The following is a 21911-nucleotide window of genomic DNA, read 5'->3' as shown; positions in this document are numbered from 1 at the left end:
GGTCACTATTGTAGATTTAGGGAACAACATCTTTGAAGTATTATGCAAAAAAGGCAGCTTGCCACTCAGACCTCAACCGTCTCCTGCCTTTGCTCCTCGGTGCAGTGAGAATTCATCCTCCCACAGTGCACCAACTGTATTTACATAAGACAAAGCTAGATTTCAAGTTTATAACAGGTATATTTGGCACCATACAGTGATCTGTAATGAGGTAGAAATTGAATATTCTTTGGGGAAGTTGTAAATGCCCATAAATACTGAACTGGAAAGCAAACAGAATTATGTGCAAATATCAAATATGTGCAGGGCTTCATAAACTTTTGCACTCTGGCTTTAACAACCGGTTGTGATGCTTGGCCCTTACTAGCAAACAAACAGTAAAGGGGTGTGCACACTACTCTTATTGACAGTTGTTCGACAGCAATGGACATTAAACTGTTGCAGAGAATGGTCACAGACTGATTTTAATGTGTGTTCCCACTGACATTAAAGGGGTATTCCCATGTACATGATCATATCTATACTTGTAGTTAATTAAAAGTTAAACATTTTTGCAAATTTAAGTACCGTATTTTTCGGACTATAAGACGCACTTTTTTTCCCCCAAATTTGGGGGGAAAAGAAGGGTGCGTCTTATAGTCCGAATGTGGCGCCTGGCATCCGCTGTACTAGAGAGGCGGATGCCGGGGAGGGATAGACGCTGGGGCCTGAGACATCGCTGCGCTCCTCTGCTCTGCATGAAGCCAGCGGCTTCATGCAGGACAGTGGAGCGCAGCGATGTCTCAGGCCCGGCACCTGTGCCAGCGTCTATCCCTCCCCGGCATCCGCCTCTCTAGTACAGCGGATGCCGGGTCAGTATCGGTGGCCCCTTCTCCCCCGGGGCCGGTCCCCACCGGCCCCGTACCTGTAAAGTTGCAGGCCGGCTCCTGCGCGGCGATATCGCAGGAGCCGACCTGTTCGGGTGACAGCCGGGAGCCTATTGAGGCTCCCAGGCCTGTCACTGCTGTATTAGTATTGCGGCTGGTCTCTATGACCAGCCGTAATACTAATAGACAGAATGTCCCATAGACGGCAATACAGTTGTATTGCCGTCTATGGGACTTGCAATCAAGTGACCGCAGGTTCAAGCCCCCGGGGGGGGAATAAAATAGTAAAAAAAAAAAAAGCTTTAAAAATATAAAAGTTCTAAATCACCTCCTGTCCCTAGAAAAAAAAAAAAAAAAAAAAAAAAAAAAAAAAAAAAATATATATATAAAAATATATAATATATATAAAACCCCGGTGGTTAAATATATATATATATATATATATATTTAACCACCGGGGTTTTTTTCAATACAAGGTGATCTAAGCAATAGATTCCCCAAAATGGAATAACTAAAAAGTACAGCTGGCCCCGCAAAAAAAACGCTCTATGCATCCCCGTACAGCTGCAGGGTCACCTGTCAATGTGGCCTTGCAGCTGTTGCAAAACTACAACTCCCATATATGAAATATTTTACCATTTTTTGCTTCAAAATTTTTTTTCCCTATTTTCCTCCTCTATAGTCCAGTGCGTCTTATAGTCCGAAAAATACGGTAATTAATAATTCCGCAAAGTTTTAAAGATTTTCTCTAACTTTCTTAGTGGTGACAGTCTGTTATCTTGATTGCTTGCCATGGATACAACCACTAACGCAGAAACTTTCTATGGTCTGGGACTTGTCAGGAACCCAGCTATGATTTTCTTATTGTAGCTGAGTTATCAGGCAGGGACACTACATGTATGAGAAGATATCCCGGCCACAATAAAGAAATCATGGCTGATTTTCTGACCTTAGAAAATTTCTGCATTAGTGGTCGTATCCATGGCAACTGATCAAGATAACAGACTGTCACCACTAAGTTAGAGAAAATCTTTAAAACTCTGCAGATTTTTTAATTATTTATATTTGCAAAAATGTTTAACTTTTAATTATCTACAAATTTAAAAATAATTATGTAGATGGGAATACCCCTTTAATGTAAATAACATGAAGCCATCTTTTATGATGGAAGAATGCAACAGACATTAAGGATAGCATGAGAAGGTTTGATAGAGACAAATGTTCAAGTCCTATAAACTAAGGTGATCCATAAAATAGAAAAATACCCCAACAAGACTGACACCAACTGCCTGGACCAGCATATTACCACAGGGTGCGAAAGAAATGCTACTGTGCTGAACACACAATACCTTCAACCAGTGTCAACTAAATACCACAGTACAGCACAAGAGGCCCCCACAAATTACCAGAACAGCCAGACACCACAGTATCATTTATGGTAGCAGCATGCCCCCTCCACCCTCATCTTCTAATGGCACGTACTGTCAAGCAGAAAACATTGCCTGACCAATTTCTTCCAATTCACCTCTGATGAAAATTGGAGTTATTGAGACAAATCCTTATTATTCTTACTGCTTTGCCTTTTTTACTGCCTCGCAGTTTTGTAGGTGACCACATGTTGGAAAAAAACATTAAAAACACATTTAAAAATTCTTTCAGCTCTGTTTGTGTGTCAGGTGCCATCTTTTCGTCAAATTTCTGTAAAATTTCCTGGTCCAGGGTACAAAACCCAGTCTTTAACCCCTTCCTGACATCCGCCGTACTAGTACAGCAGACGTCGGGTGTTTAGCTATGGTGGCCGCCTGGCCGTCATAGCCACCGGGTGTCTGTTTTACACAGTAGACAACCAGCGCTTATGCCCACGGTCAGTGCCCGCACCGATCGGGGGCATTAACCCTTCTGGTGCCTCGGTCAAAACTCACCTAGTGACATTTTGCTGGTGATCGCGAGCACCTGGAGCAAGCTCCAGGGTCAATGTCACGTTGGCATGACAGTCAACAGCCAAATTAAAATTAAAATCAAGCCCCTTTCCCTAAAACACATATAAAAGTACTTAAATATTGTGAAACACATAGATGTTAGGTATCCCTGTGTCCGAAAGCGCCCGCTCTACAAACTTATAAAAATATTTTTCCTGTATGGTAAACGACATAGCGGGGAAAAAACGTCAAAAGTGGCAAATTGTGTTTTTTTCACTATGTTGCCTCTGATAAAAAAATTTGAATAAAAAGTGATTAAAGCAAAAGCAATTCCCCAAAATGATATGACGCCCTATGCATCACCGTACACTGACGTATAAAAAAAAAAATTATATAGTCATCGCAGTATATTAAAAATATGTGCAGTATGCAGTCATCCATGTCTATTCCTGTTTCTGCAAAACACTGCAGCATTAATGGTAAAATCACATCTTCCAAGACCATAGACGATGTAACATAGATGATGTAACCAAAGACCTTGGCATCTGAACCAACACTTTGAAAGTTAATGGGAGCCATGGTGACCTACCAGGAGGGATGGGGGAGGATTGTTTGGGGTGGCTTATGGACAGACCCCAAAAAAAAAAATAAATAAATAAACACACACAACCCTCCCCCCTCCCACACACATACACAGACACACACACCAAAAAAACAAAAAGCCTGGGGGCCCCTTAGGCAGTAAATGCATGATCAACATCTTTTGGTAGGTGCTCAGTTGCTTTTAAAATGGAATTGAAGTTTTTAAAGGCATTTTTAATAAAACTGTGTACCAAGTTTTTAGAATTAACTCACCAATTGCCAAGCCATCACTGAAGTTGTGTAATCCATCACCCATGATTACCATCCAAGCCAAAGTAGCAATCCCAGCATCTTTTAGCTCTTCCCGAGAATACCGTTGTGAATGGCTGTGTGGATGATGATTTTGGTGATGGTGGTGATGTAGGATGTGATGGTAGTCATGGTGGTGATGAATCAGGTCATCAGACTGGCCTAGAGTGTCATGAAAATGGGAATGACATTTGTTTTCACATCCTCTAGGCACATATTCCTGGTAACTTGCTTCATCATGAGAATGAGCAATCATTACTTCTTCTTCCTCTTCCGGTGCATCAGGTTGTTCAGGCTGAAAGTGATTGCCATCTTGTGCTTCACCCTCTGCAAAGCTTTCATGATCTACCGTAGATTCATGGATAAACAAAAAAAAAATAAAATTAATTAATATATGTCCGGGCAGTCCACCTTTAAAGACATTAAGCTCTGTGAGGAGGCTGTATTCCTACTGTAACTAGTGCTGTATGTATCAGTCCCAGTTACAGGAGAAATCAAAAATAAAAGTTCAAATAATTCCCTCCCCACAAGGTCTATTATGACCTTATGGGGGGCACAATGTGAAAAACAAGACGGTTCCCCTCCTTTATGATGATTTACATTTTCCAAGATATTAGCCCCTTAATGCTCGTCCAGTACATCTGTGGTTGCTATTAGGGGTGGGGGGGTTCCTCACTGCTCAGCATCATAGCTGGGCAGTAAGGAACGCCCCCTTTCACATTACAGTGCAATAGACACTACTGTGAGGAGGGGTGTTTCTGAGACTATCAGAAACTCTCTTCTGACACTGAAGAGCTACAGTACTGGCACTGATATCTCTTCAGCTGGGGCACAGAATGGGAAAGCCGATTCAGGGCTCGTTCACATCTGCGCCCGGTCTCCGTTCTGCAGGTTTCCGTTTCCTGCACAAAACAGAGGCAGGAGACGGAAACCTGCAGGACTCTTTCATACCCATTCATTTGAGCGGCAGTGAGCGCTTTATGCTCTCCGCCGCGAAACCGGATTTTTAAAATCGGACACAGAGTCGGACATGCAGTACTCTGTGTCCGGTTTTAAAAACATAAACCGCTCACCGCTGGACCCGGTGCATGCAGAAGACGGAAAGCTGAGAACGGAGACCTGAACGCTAGTGTGAACCTAGCGTCAGCTGAATTCAGCGCACTGTTGGCTTTCTAGCGGTGTATTGCACCGCATGTGCCCAGAGGACGAGAAAATTCCTCTGTACGGGGTCTGCCACTAGGATTGTGAGCAGAGAAGTCACCGTGCAACGTATAGTGTGTTACCGGTGTGATTTGTGCCTGCCTGTGGCCTCCACTGTGTGTTGGTCGGTGACATATACGTTAGTGATCACATAGTGATCATTTTTTTGGTGCAGGTATATTTTTTTTCCTTTCCATCTAATAGTTAGAATTAGTTGCTAGCCCATCTATATGTATAGATAAATTTTAGGTCCTTTTTCCTTTGACACTTTACAAATACACATGTGTGGAAGCACAAGCACACACCCCACACTTTCAAGATTCAGTAAAGTTTATATACGTGTAAAAACAAAACAAATACAAAATGTCCCAAAGCACCAATCATCCTAAAAGGTGGTATTCCGCAAAAGAGGAGTTTGACCTACTGGACTCAAACAGGTACAACCAGTGAGGAAGAGGAGGAAAATTCCTCATTCATCTATTTTTGCTCCTCCCCCTTCTATCGCACCCTAGAACAATTGCTGAACCAATGTGGACCCAACCCCCTGAAATTTATGAGCATCAGCTTCCTGATTTTGTGGTAAATTCAGAAAATGGTGACTTAAAGCTACAGAGAAATTGAATGTCAAAGTTTTCCTCTCTGATGAGTGAATAGATTTTACAGTGGTCCAAACAAATTTGGATGCCCAACAATTTATAGAACAATATGCCACCTCTTCATATGCTAGGCCCCAGTGGTGGACCACAGTAAATACTATAGAGATGAAAATATTCTGGGATCCTGTTCTGCATATGGGCATAGCTAAGAAACAAAGAAAAAAAAATAATTTGGTAGCATTGGAGTACAGACGTCCTGTATAATACTCAAAACTATAAAATGGCCATGAGCTGGACATGTTTTGAAATGATCCTTCTGGTTCGGGGTTATCATCGTTACATGGCTAACTTCTACACCAGCCACCCACTCTTTAGGTCCCCAAGTTCCAGAGGAAATGCAGCTTCTGGGACAGTGCGCAAAAATCAAGGAGGGCACAGACTGTGCACAGTCTCAGAAGGGGAAGAGTGTAATGTAATCTGCAATGAGAACATGCTGTTGGTCAAGTACTGACCACAATTCATTGTAATCGCAGCATTATATACCCGTACCACTACCCCCAATTCAGTCTGCATCCTGGAAAATAAGTACATGGGAGGTGATGAGCTATCTAACCACATCCTGAAGCTGTGTAGTGCCATGAGAAAAACCAAGAGTATAGTACAAAAAGCTGACCGTGCACATCATACAGATGGCAGTATATAACACTTACATGCCATCACAATGTGCAGGCAGGATAGGAACATTCCTTCAATTTCAGGAGGCATTTATCAAGACTGATATTTGGGGACCATGGAGAGCAAGGCCCCAGTACTTCTGGAACTGAAGGTGCCCATATTATACAAGGGAAACCTCACAAACTGCAAAGAGAGGGAAGACTCCTCCACCAAAAAAAAAAAAAAAAAAAAAAAAAAAGTGCAGAGTGAGTTGAAAAAAGAGGGATAAGGAAGCTTTTTTTGATGCAGATTTTGCAGCCATTTTTTGAGCCAAAAGCCAGGAATGGCTACAAAATCTATAGGAAGCTTTTATATTTCTACCTTTCGCTCAATCCACTCCTGGCTTAGGCTCAAAGAAACTGAAGCAAAAAAAAAAAAAAAAATTTTTTTTTTTTTTTTTTAACACACGTGTAAAAGATTTCACTGAAGTCAATGGGAGTGTTATTTTTACACGTGTATTCTATACACGTGTATTATGCTAAAATACGCTCGCGTTAACTCAGTGTGCACAAGCCCTTAGGGGGTTTTCCCAGGCATTTTTTGGCCGGCGGCCATTTTGGGGTGGCCTTTCTATGCTCCTGTATAGAACTACAAGAGCAAGAGAAGCCAGAAGAGGCGGAGTTGCTGCAGAAGGAGGCGGCGCAGGAAAGAGCTCTCGGGCAGCAATGGGGATGCGCTCATCACTGGGACCCGCCCTCATTGCTGCGAACTCATTTGCATAACGGTTAAAACCGGTATTTCTACGGAACGGCGCGGCGGAGACCACGTCTAAAGGTAGGAGACGACTAGCCTTTCTTAAGGCTATTCTGACGTGTTCATTAGAAAAAAAAAAAAAGGTAGTTTAATGGTAGAATCCCTTAAAGTTCAATGTGTCTTGTACAGTCCCACCTAACCAGAATACTCATTTTCTACAGCTTTATATAGCAAGTTATTACACATCGTGTGAAAATTCAATTGTAACTGCAGTTACTGTGTTACCAACATATAAAAAATAATGTCGTGACACTTACGGGAACCAGTTTCAGAAGCCTCTTTTTCCTCGATGTGCGAATGGTTCGACAATTGTTTCTTAATTTCTAATTCCTCTTCAGTATCAAGCTTTTTCTGAATCTTCAAGAATGGGGGGGGGGGGGAGGTAAAAAGGTATTCCATGAGTTAAATTTCTCAGTGTTCTATTCAAAGACAACACACAGATTGATTCATACCGAGGAAGTGTAATCAAAATGAAAACAAGGCCCTGGTTGTAACTATCTGTAAATTTCTTGGAAACCTTCTGTCATTAGTTGTCCAAGGTCCAACTCTCTTGAAATTCCCAATAATAATAATAATAATAATAATAATAATAATAATAATAAATTTTATTTATATAGCGCCAACATATTCCACAGCGCTGTACAATTTGTAGGGTTGAAATCCAGACAGAAAGATACATTACAAAGAAAATCATTTCACACAATGGGACTGAGGGCCCTGCTCGCAAGAGCTTACAATCTATAAGGTAGAGGGGGTGACACAAGAGGTAGCAGGGCCGGCATTGCTTATGCAGAGGTCAGACACTTTTGTAATAGAGGTTACTGTCATTACACAAACATAAAACTTTATGATCAGTCGACAGTCGTGTCCTGTAACATGTGGATGGAGCTTGGACAGATAAAGTTATCCTTAGATGACATCATATCATGTGGGGAAGTGTGGGAGCGGAGACAGAGGAGGGTTAAGGGTTTACGTTAGACATTGTGATAGGCCTGTCTGAAAAGATGTGTCTTTAGTTTGCGTTTGAAACTGTAGAAATTGGGAGTTAATCTGATTGTCCGGGGTAGAGCATTCCAGAGAAGTGGTGCAGCTCGGGAGAAGTCTTGTATACGAGCGTGGGAGGTTCTGATAATAGAGGATGTAAGTGTTAGGTCATTGAGTGAGCGGAGAGCACGGGTTGGTTGGCAGACAGAGATGAGGGAGGAAATGTATGGAGGTGCGGCATTATGGAGAGCTTTGTGGATGAGTGTGATAACTTTATATTTTATTCTATAATGAATAGGCAGCCAATGTAGTGACTGGCACAGACCAGAGGCATCGCTGTAGCGTCTAGACTGATAGATGAGCCTGGCCGCTGCATTCAGAATAGATTGTAGAGGGGAGAGTTTAGTGAGGGGAAGACCGATTAGTAAGGAGTTACAGTAGTCAAGGCGAGAATGAATCAGAGACAATAAGTGTCTTTAGTGTATCTCTGGTAAGGAAAGGGCATATCCTGGAGATGTTTTTGAGGTGGAGGTGACATGAACGTGCGAGTGATTCAATATGAGGGGTGAAGGAAAGGTCTGCATCAAACATGACCCCGAGGCAGCAGGCCTGCTGCCTAGGAGTTATAGTAAGGCCTGAGACTGCAATGGATATATCAGGGACAGATCCATTACTTTTTGACATTGTCTCCCACACTCATACTTTCTGTTAATCCCCCTTCTAAACTAATTTTTAGTGACCACCTTTAGTGATCTTAACTATTGATTTCTTATTCCATATATAGGAAAACATCCGTCACAACCATCAGCCAAGTTCAATATGTGTCCTTGCTGCTACTCGTCTTGCTTATTGAAGATAAACATTGACTCTCCCTCTCTGTCTTTAACACAAATATCTTTTTTTCATGATACTACTAAAAATGTTGAAAATCATTGTGGCCTGGCTCTAGATTTTACATTTGAACAATTCATCCTTTAACTCTCCTCCAAGTCTTCATATCACCCTGCAATTATTCCCTCTACTGGCAGCCCACCACAAAAAACTAAACTAAACATTATCCCTCTAAAATGTAGACACTCTATACCAGAGGTTCTCAAACTTATTTTGTCTACTGCCCACTTCGAGAATTATTTTCTAGCGCCCCCCAAATTTTTTTACTTTACTACATCTTAAGAATCACAATCGCAGTCATTATGTTAATAATTAAATTATGTGTGTCATGTGAAAATAAGACTTTCTGATGAGGGTAATGTAAAACACCATTTTGTAATACTAGGAAAACTTATTTAATGTTATTAAAACAAACATTTCAATTTTAATTTTAAAACTAATCTAATGTGAAGGATGAATTTGATGATTTTTAACAAGTTTGTTAATATCAGGCTCGAATTTACTCAAAAACAGCCGTAAGTCACCGCGTTCGGTAATCTGCAACCGATTTCTCGATACCACCGCACGTACAGCACTTTACCTAGTCGTTAAATTCACTTGTTTTCGTAATATCGTCGAATGACATGACTGGCTGTGACATGATGGCACATGCGCTTTTATATGAGGCAGCGGGCGGGCCTAGTACTTTCGAGAATGGACTAAACTTCTCGCTTCGCATTGGAGCTTACCGCCATCTATGGTACAGTTTGACAACTTTTGGACAGGAAATAGTTACTGTCTAGTCCCCTAGGAAACGCGCGTTAAGCGTAAAGTAGCGGTAAAGTTTGTGTTAAAAGCAAAAAAACTATTTTAAAGGGGTAGCCTCATGAAGCTTGATCTGCCTTCTAAGCTGCCTAAAAATCTTCTTTCTTCCAGTTTGCTCGCGTCCATTAGCCCCGCCCCCAAATTAGTGTGTAGCTCCGCCCACCACATAGCATGATCCTATGGGATGACTGAAGGGCCTGTGATGTCATCAAAAGGTCCTGTAGACTTAGATTTACCTTGTACGGAGTTTCCTAAAGGACCTGGCTCCTCTGCCCACTAGCAGCCTGCTCTATATAATAAAGCTTTATCCTAGTGAACAGAGAGACCAGGTCCTTTAGCCCAGTAGGATTTAGACTGCTTTATATAAGAAAGCAGCACTTATTCCACACCACACCCCCCCCCCCCCCTCTATCTCACAGCAGGGAGCTAGGTGATGTTTATATGATGTGTATGTGTGGTGCAGACACAGGCTGGCTCTGTACACTCAGCCCCCCCCCCTCTCTCCCCCCACACAGCAGGGAGCTACGTCATGTGGCTCCCTCAGCAATGAGCAGGGGGCCAGGTGCTAATGTCCATAATCCTACTAATATTATAAGTGTGAAAGTTTGTGTGTTTGTGAGTTTGGATGTTTGTTCCTCAATCACGCTAAAATGCCTGGACGGATTTGCGTGCAATTTTCCACAAACAGTTTTCCCTTAGGATTGAGTCACAGGCTACTTTTGGTGCCACTAAACAACATGGCTTCCTAGCAGGAGACTCACAAAAGCAGGACTCCTAGCCCCAGCTATAGAGTCACACACACTGCCTGGCATTTCCTGCCTCAACCTGCCTGCACACTCCTTGCTGTCACCTCAGGAGTAGCACTCACTCCACCCACATTTACATATAGCTTTCCACTATATAACACATCACATTGTCTGTATCACTACATACACAATACAACACATCACATTGTCTGTATCACTACATACACAATACAACACATCACATTGTCTGTATCACTACATACACAATACAACACATCACATGGTCTGTATCACTACATACACAATACAACACATCACTACATACACAATACAACACATCACATTGTCTGTATCACTACATACACAATACAACACATCACATGGTCTGTATCACTACATACACAATACAACACATCACTACATACACAATACAACACATCACATTGTCTGTATCACTACATACACAATATAACACATCACATGTGCTAGCCCACCAAACTTTTTAAAGCACTTTTACAGTTTCACACGTCTGTGTCCGCCCAATTCTCAAATCACCGCAGACGAAGTCGCGGGTAAAAGCTAGTGAAGTGAATAAAGTAAGATAGTGGACAAACAAAGTAGTTTTGCTGAAGCAGTGTATTTAGGAAAAGTCTTAAACCCACATTAACAAGCAATATAGATAGAATCATTGTTATGATACTACCCCTTTAAATTAGCCATCGCCCCCCTAAACCGCTTCAACGCCCCTCAATCTTCTCTGTGCCCTTTACTGCCCCCTATAGGCCTCCAGCACCCACAAGGGGGCGTTATCGCCCACTTTGAGAAAGACTGCTCTATACTCTCCGCTGTAATAAGAATTATGATTAAAGGGGTTGTCCCATCACAAGGATCCTATCTATACTGCTTGTAAATGTGGATGTAAGACTTTTCCTAAATACACTACTTCAGCAAAACTGCTTTGTTTGTCCACTATCTTACTTTATTCAATTCTTTGTGGCCACAGCCCTGACCTAGCTGCTCCTGAGTCAAATGATGTGTCTGCTGCTCTCAGGGGGGAGGGAGGAGGGGCTAAGTGCAGGGAGCCAGCCTGTGTTTCTAGCTATTCCTGTGTCTGCACCACGTGACCTAGCTTCCTGCTCTCAGATAGAGGAGCTGCTTTCATTTCTTCTGTTCTCCCAGTTATCAGGCTAGCTAATTCAATTGTGTTCATTATGGAAGAGACAGGCAGTCTCTGTATGTAACACAGAATGGAGTTGCTGCTGCCTGTACTTCATAGTCCAATGTGGGTGGGTGGAGCTACACGCAAATTTGGGGGCGGAGCTAAACGGCAGGTTGCCTGTGAAACCCCGCCCACCAAATGATGCAAGAAACCAGGAAGAAAAGATTTTACAAGAGTGAAGACTGCTGAGTATGTGAGGTGGGAATACCCCTTTAATACCCAGGCCTAAAGAGGCTTTCAATCAAACTGGTCACTTTCCTCAAACACACTAAACTCAAGGAGACAGGATGGAACACATTACTCCAAATTGTAATATAAAAAAAAACAAAAAAAACTTGATAGTCTTCAGTAGTTGATACCTTTTTAATGGCTAACTAATAATGATGACAGATTACAACATTTCGGAACGTCTAGGTTCCTTTCTCAAGTAAATTTAAAGCCATTTCTGAAGGAGCAGATTTATATACAAAAAAAAGGATAGAATTCCAGGAGGAAGGGGGGGTTGAGGGTTGTTAGTAATTGGTAGAAGCAATATAAACACTTACAAGTCCTTATCAGTTCACAGGTTTCTGTAAAGTGACAAACCCATGTGACAAATTTAACCCCCTCTCCAGTGTTTGAAGCAGGGTCATAAATTTACACTCATAAATGTGTCATTCATGTGATCGGTCATATTATGATCCTCATTGCAGAAATGTTTTGATACAGGAAGGTCAAGTCTTCGTTCTCTAATTGTATGGCGATGTGAATTCATACGCATTCTAAGTTGCTGTCCGGTCTCTCCAACATACAGATTTTCAGTGGAACATTTGGTGCACATTATCAAATACACTACATTGGGTGTGCTGCAGGTGAACATACCTGGGATTTTGTATTCCCTGTTAGAGTTTGGTATCTCTATCCTGTTAGTCGTCAGTATGTGAGGGCAGGTTTTACACCTTTTTTGTCCGCATGGAAATGTTCCTGTGTTAGTTGGAGGTGACAGTGAGCTGCTGACAACCATATTCCTGAGGTTTGGTGGCTGTCTGTAGCTGTAGTTTCGGGAGGGAATTTCAAATCAAAGAGAGAACGACGCATTTATGAGTGTAAATTTATGTCCCTGCTTCAAACACTGGAGAGGGGGTTAAATTTGTCACATGGTTTTATGTCACTTTACAGAAACCTGTGAACTGATAAGGACCTGTAAGTGTTTACATTGCTTCTACCAATTACTAACAACCCTCAACCCCCCTTCCTCCTGGAATTCTATCGTTTTTTGTATATAAATCTGCTCCTTTAAATTTACTTGAGAAAGGAACCTAGACGTTCCGAAATGTTGTAATCTGTCATCATTATTAGTTAGCCATTAAAAAGGTATCAACTACTAAAGACTATCAAGTTTTTGTTTTTTTTTTTTTTTTTTAATTTCCTACCCACTGGCTAACACGGTAGGAGAACAAACACTTCCTTATCTAAATTGTAATAAATATTGAAGGCTAGAAGAATACATTTTACAAATAAAGACAGCCATAGTCACAGCAGCTTTCCTGCAAGTTTCTATAATGGAAAGACAATTTCCATACATGTGAAAGGTTTAGTTTGAACAAGATGCAAAATAACTGCAAGATCTATTCAGTTGTAGAAGTTTCTGCACTGCCATATAACAAATCTGATGTGAGAGTTTACCTACAAAATGCTTAATTTTTTAATTACGGTAACATGCAGTAAACTTCTAAAATTTATATTTGTACCTTCTGTTTTTTGTCTTTATACTGCTTTATCAATGTGATCAAATGCTCCACAAGGAACATAAAATAGAGACCTCCCAGGGCTGTCAGACCCTTCATTGTTGCATCCAAGTGAGTACTTTCATCATTCTGATCCTCATGAGTTTTATTGACAGCGCCACCATGGCTATGGTAATGTTTTGAGTGAGACTGGAGGGAAGAACAAAAAAAAAAAATTAAAAAAAAATATCAAAATATCAAAACATAAAAGTTGCTATGTCAGAAGTTTCTTTTTCGTGCACTCTCGTGTTTACACTCAGTGATAATACTTAAATTGCAGCCAAAACTTGATCTAAGACCAAGTGCAACCACACAGTAAAAATTACAGACTGAATCCACTCCTAAAACCTATACAGAATCCACACTTGGCGCATTTTGCTGCAAAAATTGCTGCAGATTATGGAACTTAGGTACAGATCCCACAAGTTTGTGACATGTAAATCCAGCCTATTACAAGTCAGAAAAGCCCAGAAATTGTATGAGGAGGAAGTTTTATTGTGTGGCGTATAATAGTGGTTTGTAGGAGGCCAGCTTTATGCGACAATTAAGAACTACACCCTCCCAGTTGTCAGAGTATTTAATACTAGCATACCAATGCATCACTTGCATAAAACCGCAATGACATTGTCTACAGAGGTAGAATAGAGAACTAAAAAGGTACTGTGGCGATTCACCCTTTCATTTGGTGACAGTTCCCCCTTAAAAAGTAATTTAATTGTACTTCATGTTAGTGGTAAACACTGATCAATATTTTGTACTTCTTTATAAATGAAAATAGGAAATTTTGAAAAAAAAAAGTCAGTGTGAAATGCTCTGCTTCTCAGACAGTCATACCATCCAAATACATTAATAAATATTCACTACCATATCTCTGCTTTGTATTGGCATCATCTTTTAAAATAACATAAAAAAATTATTTATATATCTATCACCTAAAAAAAAAACATTCTAGCAAAACCTGCTTTTCAGATGTCATGTCTCAGTTGCAAAGCCTCTAGAATACTAATACAATGAAACTATTTGAAATCTACATCCCTCAAGGAGTTTATCAAGTGGTATAGTGAGCATTTTGTCCCCCACAGTCGTTTAACAGATTTTATTAGCATTAGGACATAAAAATTTAACACCTTTTTTCCCCAACTAGCATCTGCCCACAACTTTGTCTGTGGGTTGGTGTTGGATGTGAGCAGAGTATAGTTAGCTAAGTGCTAACTAACTATTGTGTAGGTATACATACAGCTTAACCCTTTCCCTGCCGAGTACGTCAGCTCTACGTCCTTCCAGGGTGGCACTTCTGTAGTGGAGGACATAGCCAATACGTCTACTACTAATGCCGATATCTCTGGACTGCCTGAACATACTCTTGATGCTTTAAAATTCAATTTAAGATGAGAATCTCATCATTAAAAAAAACTGTAAGGCCTGCCTTTCTGACAGTGGGGAGACACCGGTGCCGAAATTTATGGCACAAATTTCTCCAGCACCAGGGCACATAACAGCAAAGCAGACAGTGTGCTGAATTCAGTGCACTGTCAGCTTTCTAGCTATACGTGCCACACATTGAAGAGGACATGAAAAGTTCTCTTCAAAAGCACTTTGTCAATTTTATACAAGACTTTATAAATATCAACTAAAGAATCACTTACATGTGGAAGAAGGTGTAAAAATGCATCTCCGCTTAAAGTACCAACAGCCAGCGCCACCAGAAAACTTATTAGAAACTTGAAGAAGACTTTGTTCATAAGAGGAACCAAGATTATTCCCAGTAAGGACAGTACACTAATAATAGTGATCGCTATAAAGCCACCAATCCATGCTGTACATAAATAAAAAGTGTTATTGACTTAACATTACTGTAGAAATTTAAGAACTTAAAGCAGATTTATGAAGCATCTGTATGTGGAAAATACTTACCGTATATACTCGAGTATAAGCAGAGTTTTTCAGCACAGTTTTTGTGCTGAAAAAGTGCGCCTCGGCTTAAACTCGCGTCAATACAGTAATTGAAAATGTCACATGACTGGTCCACAGTGAAAGACATCTGTGGGAGGCTGCTGGAGCAGCAATAGGTGAGTGGTGAGGCAGCGCTGTTCCAACGGCCTCCCACGGATGTCTTTTACTGCAGACCAGTGAAATTACCACTCGAGTCAATACGGTAATTGACTCGACCGTATTGACTCGCTGCAGCGGGCCTCCGCTCCAGTCCCGGCCCCCTCCCCCGGCTACAACACACGCCAGGTGACATGGCCAAGTTAGCTCAGGCCCACACCCGGCGTATGTCGATGACGTCTTACTGCTTCTCAGCACAGGCGGCGTCATCACGCCCCCTACGCTGAGACGCAGGAGCAGCCGCGGGAGAAGATGAGCAGTGGCGGCAGCGGGAGCAGCAGCGCAAGGTCGGTAAGCATGAGAACTTAATGTTTGTTTGTCCCCGGGCCTGCTCACTGCCGTCCCCTGCGTGACCTTATACTATAGGCCGCCAGTGAGTAGGCCCAAGCCCCAGCCGCGATCCCACTGCCGCTATTATTATACTCGGGAGGTCTTTTCAGACGTCTGGGGCATTATCATACAGAAAAGATGAGAATGGATCCGCAACTCTTGTCCAGTATTTAAAACTTCATTATAATCGTATCCATTAAAACAACAAAAATACACAATCCATAGAAAAAAGTTCGAAAAAACATACACATAAGAAAAGACAACGTATAAAAACCGCTGTCAGTGCCGCATGACCGCTAAGAGTTGCGGATCCATTCTCATCTTTTTTGTGGAAATTTCGATTACTTTGGCCTTAGGAGTCCCAAAGGCAACGGATCGTGCACCTTGATCACAGGAGAAAGGGTGCGCTATTTACGTCAGACTTTATTTTGGAATTTATTATCATACAGGCCCAAAGCGTTATGGTAGCAGTAGGCTATTACTACTACCACAGGCTTTGGGCCTATATGGTAATATCCCAGACCACGTGACATGTGGGATATTACCATATAGGCCTGAAGCCGGCTAGGATTAACATGAGCACAAACAGAATGTCATGCATTTTCCCCCCTCGGCTTATACTCGAGTCGATAAGTTTTCCCCGTTTTTTGTGGTAAAATTAGGGGGGAGGAGGGGTCAGCTTATATTCGGATCGACTTATACTCAAGTATATATGGTATGTGTATACAAAAAAAAGAAAAGTAGTATTAAACTGTAACCTTATGCTAAACAAGGAACATAAAATGGAGACCTGTCAAGGCTACCAGAACATACAAACACACAAGTCCCTGGTGTCCCTCCAGAGCGGTCCAGTCCTGCTTGGCTGTCTTCTTGCAGTGGAATTCCTCGCCAGCTGCGACTTCCCATATCCTTCACTGAAGCCGCTGGCTGGCCTCAGCAGTCGCAGTGGGAACTTCTGCCGGAAGACATAAACAGACTGGCAAGACCGGAACGCATCAGAGCACCTGGGACTGGAGTGTACGATGATTTATTTATCCCCCACCACCACCGATGAGCCACAAATCTACATCTAATGAATGGATAACACTTTTTTTCAGACGTGAAATTATTTAGTAGGAGTACCTCAAGGAAAAAATTTTTTCTAGGGGTGCCATAAGTCTGAAAAGGTTTGAAAACAGTATTCTTACCTACTTGCTTGGAATATTGGCTACTTTCTGCCATCATATTTTCATTGTCAATAATTGGGCAGGACTTCCTGTCAATCAGATTGATAATTGCTGGGCATATGAAGCCAAACTCATTTACTCCAAGTAGCATGTGCATGTCCATACCGTGCACTGTCAGCAGTCTGGAGGCATTTAAACACTGGAATCGGAGGAGAAATTAGACAGGAGATATTAGATAAGCATTAGTCTGTTGTCCTCTTTTAGTAAGTGGTTTATCATACTCCTTAGTCTTACCCCAAATAAGAATCATCACCCCTAAAAAGTTATATCTATGGAGGGAGGCCCTGAAGCAGCAGCAGGGAAGGCAACACAATAAATGGTGCTCTTGAGGGTCTGCCATACACTGGCAAGCTTTATCTGCCCCTGTATAACACATTCAATTATTGGCCTGGGAGACGACTAGATGGGCTCCCATTAGCTCACCATTTTTTTGGCAAGCTAGAAGACATCCAGAATAGCAGATATTGATTCTTTCCTAGACACCTGAACAGAAAATCTCAAACAGCAAATGAAAAGGCTTCACTGTCTATCCCTTATGGACTGTAACAGGGGTAAAAAGTCATAGTCCTAAGGCCTCCTTCACATGACTAATGAGTTTTACTGCCTGCAAATACTGATCCACAAAACAAAAAGTCATCTGCAATTACAGATCCGCAAAAAACTTGTATGATCCCCTAAATTTGTCTGTGCCACAAATGCAGCCAAAAACAGGATGTGCTTCATTATTTGTGTTCCTTCTATATTGGCATGGATACATTGCAGCAAAAAAAAAAAAAAAAAAAAAAAAAAGAAAAAAAGTCAGCTGAGCGTCTAGGCCTATAGAAATTAAGATGTCCGTACTTGTATTAAGAGGGAGCCTTTCTGCAATAACATTTGTATCAAACTAATGACTGTACCCTGTGGGGCTGCTTCTACACGTTCCTAAGATGTCTTTCTTATTCTGCACTGTATGTCCATTTTCATGAAAATCAGAATTTTATTCTTATGCAAATTAGCTTAAAAGGGCTTTAGGAGAGTTTTTTTTTTTTTTCTCCTGCCAGGGCTTCGATCTAAATAATCTCTCTTTTAACTGCAAAGTGTGACAAAGTGGCAGATTTCACTCAAGCAATGGGGGGGGGGGGCAGAGCCTGGTGGTATTTAGAGGAGGTTATGTACAGCAGAGTGAAAACCAGCAGCAAAAATTCCCCAAAACCCCTTTTCAGCTCTAATCTGCATAAAGTCAGGGCGAGCATCAGGAGACTCCAGACAAGCATTAGAGTCCAATAAATGCCCCTAATAAGTGCTTCCATCAAGGAGCAAGCCATTCATTACTCACTAGTCTGAGCTCTTCAAATCACCCACCCTTTGCATGTTCTGGCACCTACAGGGTTATGTTTGCTGGAACTTGCAGCAGACAGGGATCTAAGAGCAGTAGGCAATGATTAAATCCATACTCGCTGCTTACTGGCCAGGGCCCCACCAACATTATCTTTTGTGTGTGGGAGAGGAAACAAAGGGGCACTGAGGTAGGCATTATACTGTGCAAGGCTGGAACATTAGTGCTACCGTAGCTTTCTGCTGTCAGTATTTTAGATTTATTTGCATTGCACAATGTATAAGATCCAGCCCAAACTGTATGGGCACACACCACACCGGAACAGATGAAACTAAAGGCTTACAACATTAGTTCCCAAATACTGACAGGAGTTGCAGTAGGTTAGCTCCTTACAACTTAGGCAGCAGAAAACTGCCTGCCATCATCCCCATTATAACTCCAGCACTACACACAAGGCCAGCAGATGTGCAACAGTAATCTCTCAGTGCCAGGTGTTTCACAATGGGGCTCACTAAGGCTCCATTTCCCAAGGTCCCACACAAAGCTGGAGTAGACCCTGACTGAGAAGCCCCCTGATAGAAGACAATACACCAGCAGACATGCTGAGAGCCATTCCCTTTCAGAGCAGTATGGTGGTGGCACCTGTGTGTACACGTGAGTAGTCAGTGGAACTGTACTAGTAATGTCACCCTCCTCACCTCCGCTTGTGCCCCGGCTGACATGTCCGTGATGCCAGTGACGCTCGCAGATTTCTCCAGAGACCTGACATGTCGCCTCTTCCTGGTCTCCTCACAGATAGTGCGGCCAGGCTCAGGAGGGGCGGACACAGACGTGTGCTGGTGATGCGGATGGTGAGGATGATGGTGGTGGTGGTGATGATGATGATTATGAGGATGATGATGCTGGTGGTGGTCGTGGTGCTCTGATGACGGGTGCTCAGCAGCGATACTTTTCAGTCTCTCCTCACGGAGGCTGAGGAACAGCTTCTTGAATCCCTCCACGGTCAGGCTTTGGTTATTCTCTCCATAGCGCTGGAATAGGAGAAGCAAGTTGTGGCGCTGAGCTCGTTCAGCGAGCAGCGGGTCTACCCCGGAAGGGACCGCGCTGGAGGCTGCGCTGCTAGAGCTTAGCTGCTCGCTTGTCTGTGGCGGGAGTGTGACGGTGACGGCGGCCTCGCTCCCGGTGCTCGGTGTGTAGAGAATGGCGGACACAAGTAACACGTACAGCAGTCCCATGTTCTCCCTCGTGCAGCTCCTTCTCCGCCGCACTAGACAGGACGCCCGAGCCACGCCCACATATCATGGCTCGTCACCGGATAGAGGCGTGCTCTCCTCCTCTCCCTGCGGCCCATATGTCAGCCTTCACTGCAGAACAATTCCTAATGCTTGAGGCGCAGCCGATGAGGGGAGTGTGGCGGGCTCCTGAGGTGTCTTGTACTGCCTGTTCTAAGTGGCCTGAACGCTAAGTTTCTTTTTAACCTATTTTTCTGTCTCCTGAGGCATGTACAGTTATACACATATACTTTAACCAGCAGGTAAAAACTTTTTATAAGTGGGAATGGGTTAAAAACAGAAATAGCACTTACCTCATCATTCGTATGTCAGTCCTAGTCATAGGTGTAACATGATGATCCTGAGCAGCAGTGCACCATCTAGCATAGCAGTGGTTTATGTGGCAGTGAAGTATTCTGGGGCCTGGAGGTGATTTCTGTCACTGCGCCCATTATAACTATGCTCATGATCCTGTTGCAATGCTTTTGAGGTCCCTGCTGGTCCTTCCCAAAAAATAAGGCTAAGTTCACACGTGAATTACGTGTGGCGTAATTTGGTACGGGAAAAAAAAAAACGCTTCCTAATTAGGAAGTGTTTTTTGGACCTCGAGATGTTTTTTGGAGCGGTTTTCCCCTCCCGGAAAGTGAATGGACCGAAAAAAAAAAAGAGTTGCCGTTCTAAAATTTCCCCTACAAAATGAGGTCACTTCTTGGGGAATTCCAGTTTACTGTCACTTCCAGGGCCCTGCAAAAAGAACATGGTGCCCAGAAAGTCCCTCAAAATCTGTACCCCAAAAGCTAAAACGCATAGTGCTCCTTTCCTTCTGAGCCCTGCTGTGTGCCCAAACAGCAGTTTCTTCATATATAATTTTTTGGCCCTAGGGATGGCCCACTTAATCGTTTTAGGAGTGTAGGTCTCTGATAACACAAAGTGGGTGGGAACGTATTGGGCACCAAAATGGCATATTTCTTTAAAAATTTCAATTTTCATTTTGTACATTAATTTTTGGGAAGCATTTTTAGGCTCAAAATGATAATACCCCTTGATACATTCCTTGATGGGTGTAGTTTTTAAAATCAGGTCACTTTTGAGGGGTTTCCATTGTATTGATACTTTAGGGCAGACCTGGGCAAAGCCCGGCCCCCGGGCCATATCCGGCCCTCTGACTGATTCAGTCTGGCCCGCACAGCTTGACTAGGGGGCGTGTTTTAGTGCCGGCAGGACAGTTCAAGAAGATGGAGACATGTGAGAGATGTAAGGTGAGATGCAGGGTGGAGAGTCTGTCTGTCTGTGTCTATATGTGTCTGTTTGTCTGTCTGTATGTGTGTGTGTCTATATGTGTCTCTCTGTATGTGTGTGTCTATATATGTCTTTCTGTATGTGTGTCTGTCTATATGTGTCTGTGTGTGTGTGTGTCTATCTGTCTGTGTCTGTCTGTATGTGTGTGTCTATATGTGTCTGTGTGTGTCTGGCTGGCTGTATGTGTCTGTCTGTGTGTGTGTCTCAGTAACCTAGGGGCAGAGATGGAAGGAGAATGTTATACCGGGGCAGAGATGGCAGATGGAGGGGGGGACATGAAACTGGGGGAGAGATGGAGGGGGGACATGAAATGGGGCAAATAAAGGGGGATATGAAACTGAGGGAGAAATGAAGGGGGGACATGAAATGGGGCAAATAAAGGGGGATATGAAACTGAGGGAGAAATGAAGGGGGGACATGAAACTGGGGGTAGATGAAGAGGGTACTTAAACTGGGGGGACTTTAAACTGGGAACAACTGGAGGGGGCATTAAACCGTGGAGGAAGCTGGAGGGGGACCTGTCTGCCTCTAGTTGCCCCCAGTTTAATGTCACCCTCCAGCTACCCCTACAGTTTAATGTCTGCATTTCCAGCTTCCCGATTTTAATGTCCCCCTCTAGTTGCCCCCAGTTTCATGTCCCGCTCCAGCTGTCAATTTATTGCCGCCCTCCAACTACCCCCACTGTTTAATATCCCCCTCCAGCTGTCCCAGCTTCATGTCCCCTCTAGTTTCCACCAGTCTAAACTGGGGCACGAGGAGAGGGAGTTAATACTGTGGGGCAGTCGGAAGGGAACATTATAATGTTGGGGCATATAATGTACGGGTGACTGTAGGAGGATTATACTTTGTGGGGGCACACAGAAAGATGATTGGGAATGAGTGGAGTCAAAATGGTGGGTGGAGCTAAATTTGCAGTGGTGCAGCCCTCTAGCATAGTTTCAATTTCATCAATAGGCGCCGCCCCCTTGAGTGGCTTGGCTGCCTGATACAGTGCTCCAAGCTGGGAGCAATC

The 21911-nt window shown here is 42.8% G+C and overlaps 1 protein-coding gene across 1 annotated transcript in view; it reads right to left on the bottom strand.

The window, feature by feature from the left end:
- SLC39A6 (solute carrier family 39 member 6) overlaps nt 1-19604 on the bottom strand; it is a 28603-nt gene extending 8999 nt beyond the window's left edge. The window contains exons 1-6 of the mRNA XM_075271012.1: nt 19028-19604; nt 16976-17153; nt 14996-15165; nt 13314-13499; nt 7197-7296; nt 3641-4021 (exon numbers count right to left, since the gene is read on the bottom strand). Of these exons, the coding sequence (XP_075127113.1) occupies nt 3641-4021; nt 7197-7296; nt 13314-13499; nt 14996-15165; nt 16976-17153; nt 19028-19564 (1552 nt within the window). The 5' untranslated portion in view covers nt 19565-19604. The remainder of the gene's footprint in view (nt 1-3640; nt 4022-7196; nt 7297-13313; nt 13500-14995; nt 15166-16975; nt 17154-19027) is intronic.
- Between the last annotated feature and the right edge of the window lie 2307 nt (nt 19605-21911).

This window comes from Leptodactylus fuscus, chromosome 4 (genome assembly GCF_031893055.1).
Source record: "Leptodactylus fuscus isolate aLepFus1 chromosome 4, aLepFus1.hap2, whole genome shotgun sequence".
NCBI lineage: Eukaryota > Metazoa > Chordata > Amphibia > Anura > Leptodactylidae > Leptodactylus > Leptodactylus fuscus.
The sequence above is the reverse complement of the archived record's forward strand: the minus strand, read 5'-3'. Positions and strand labels throughout refer to the sequence as shown.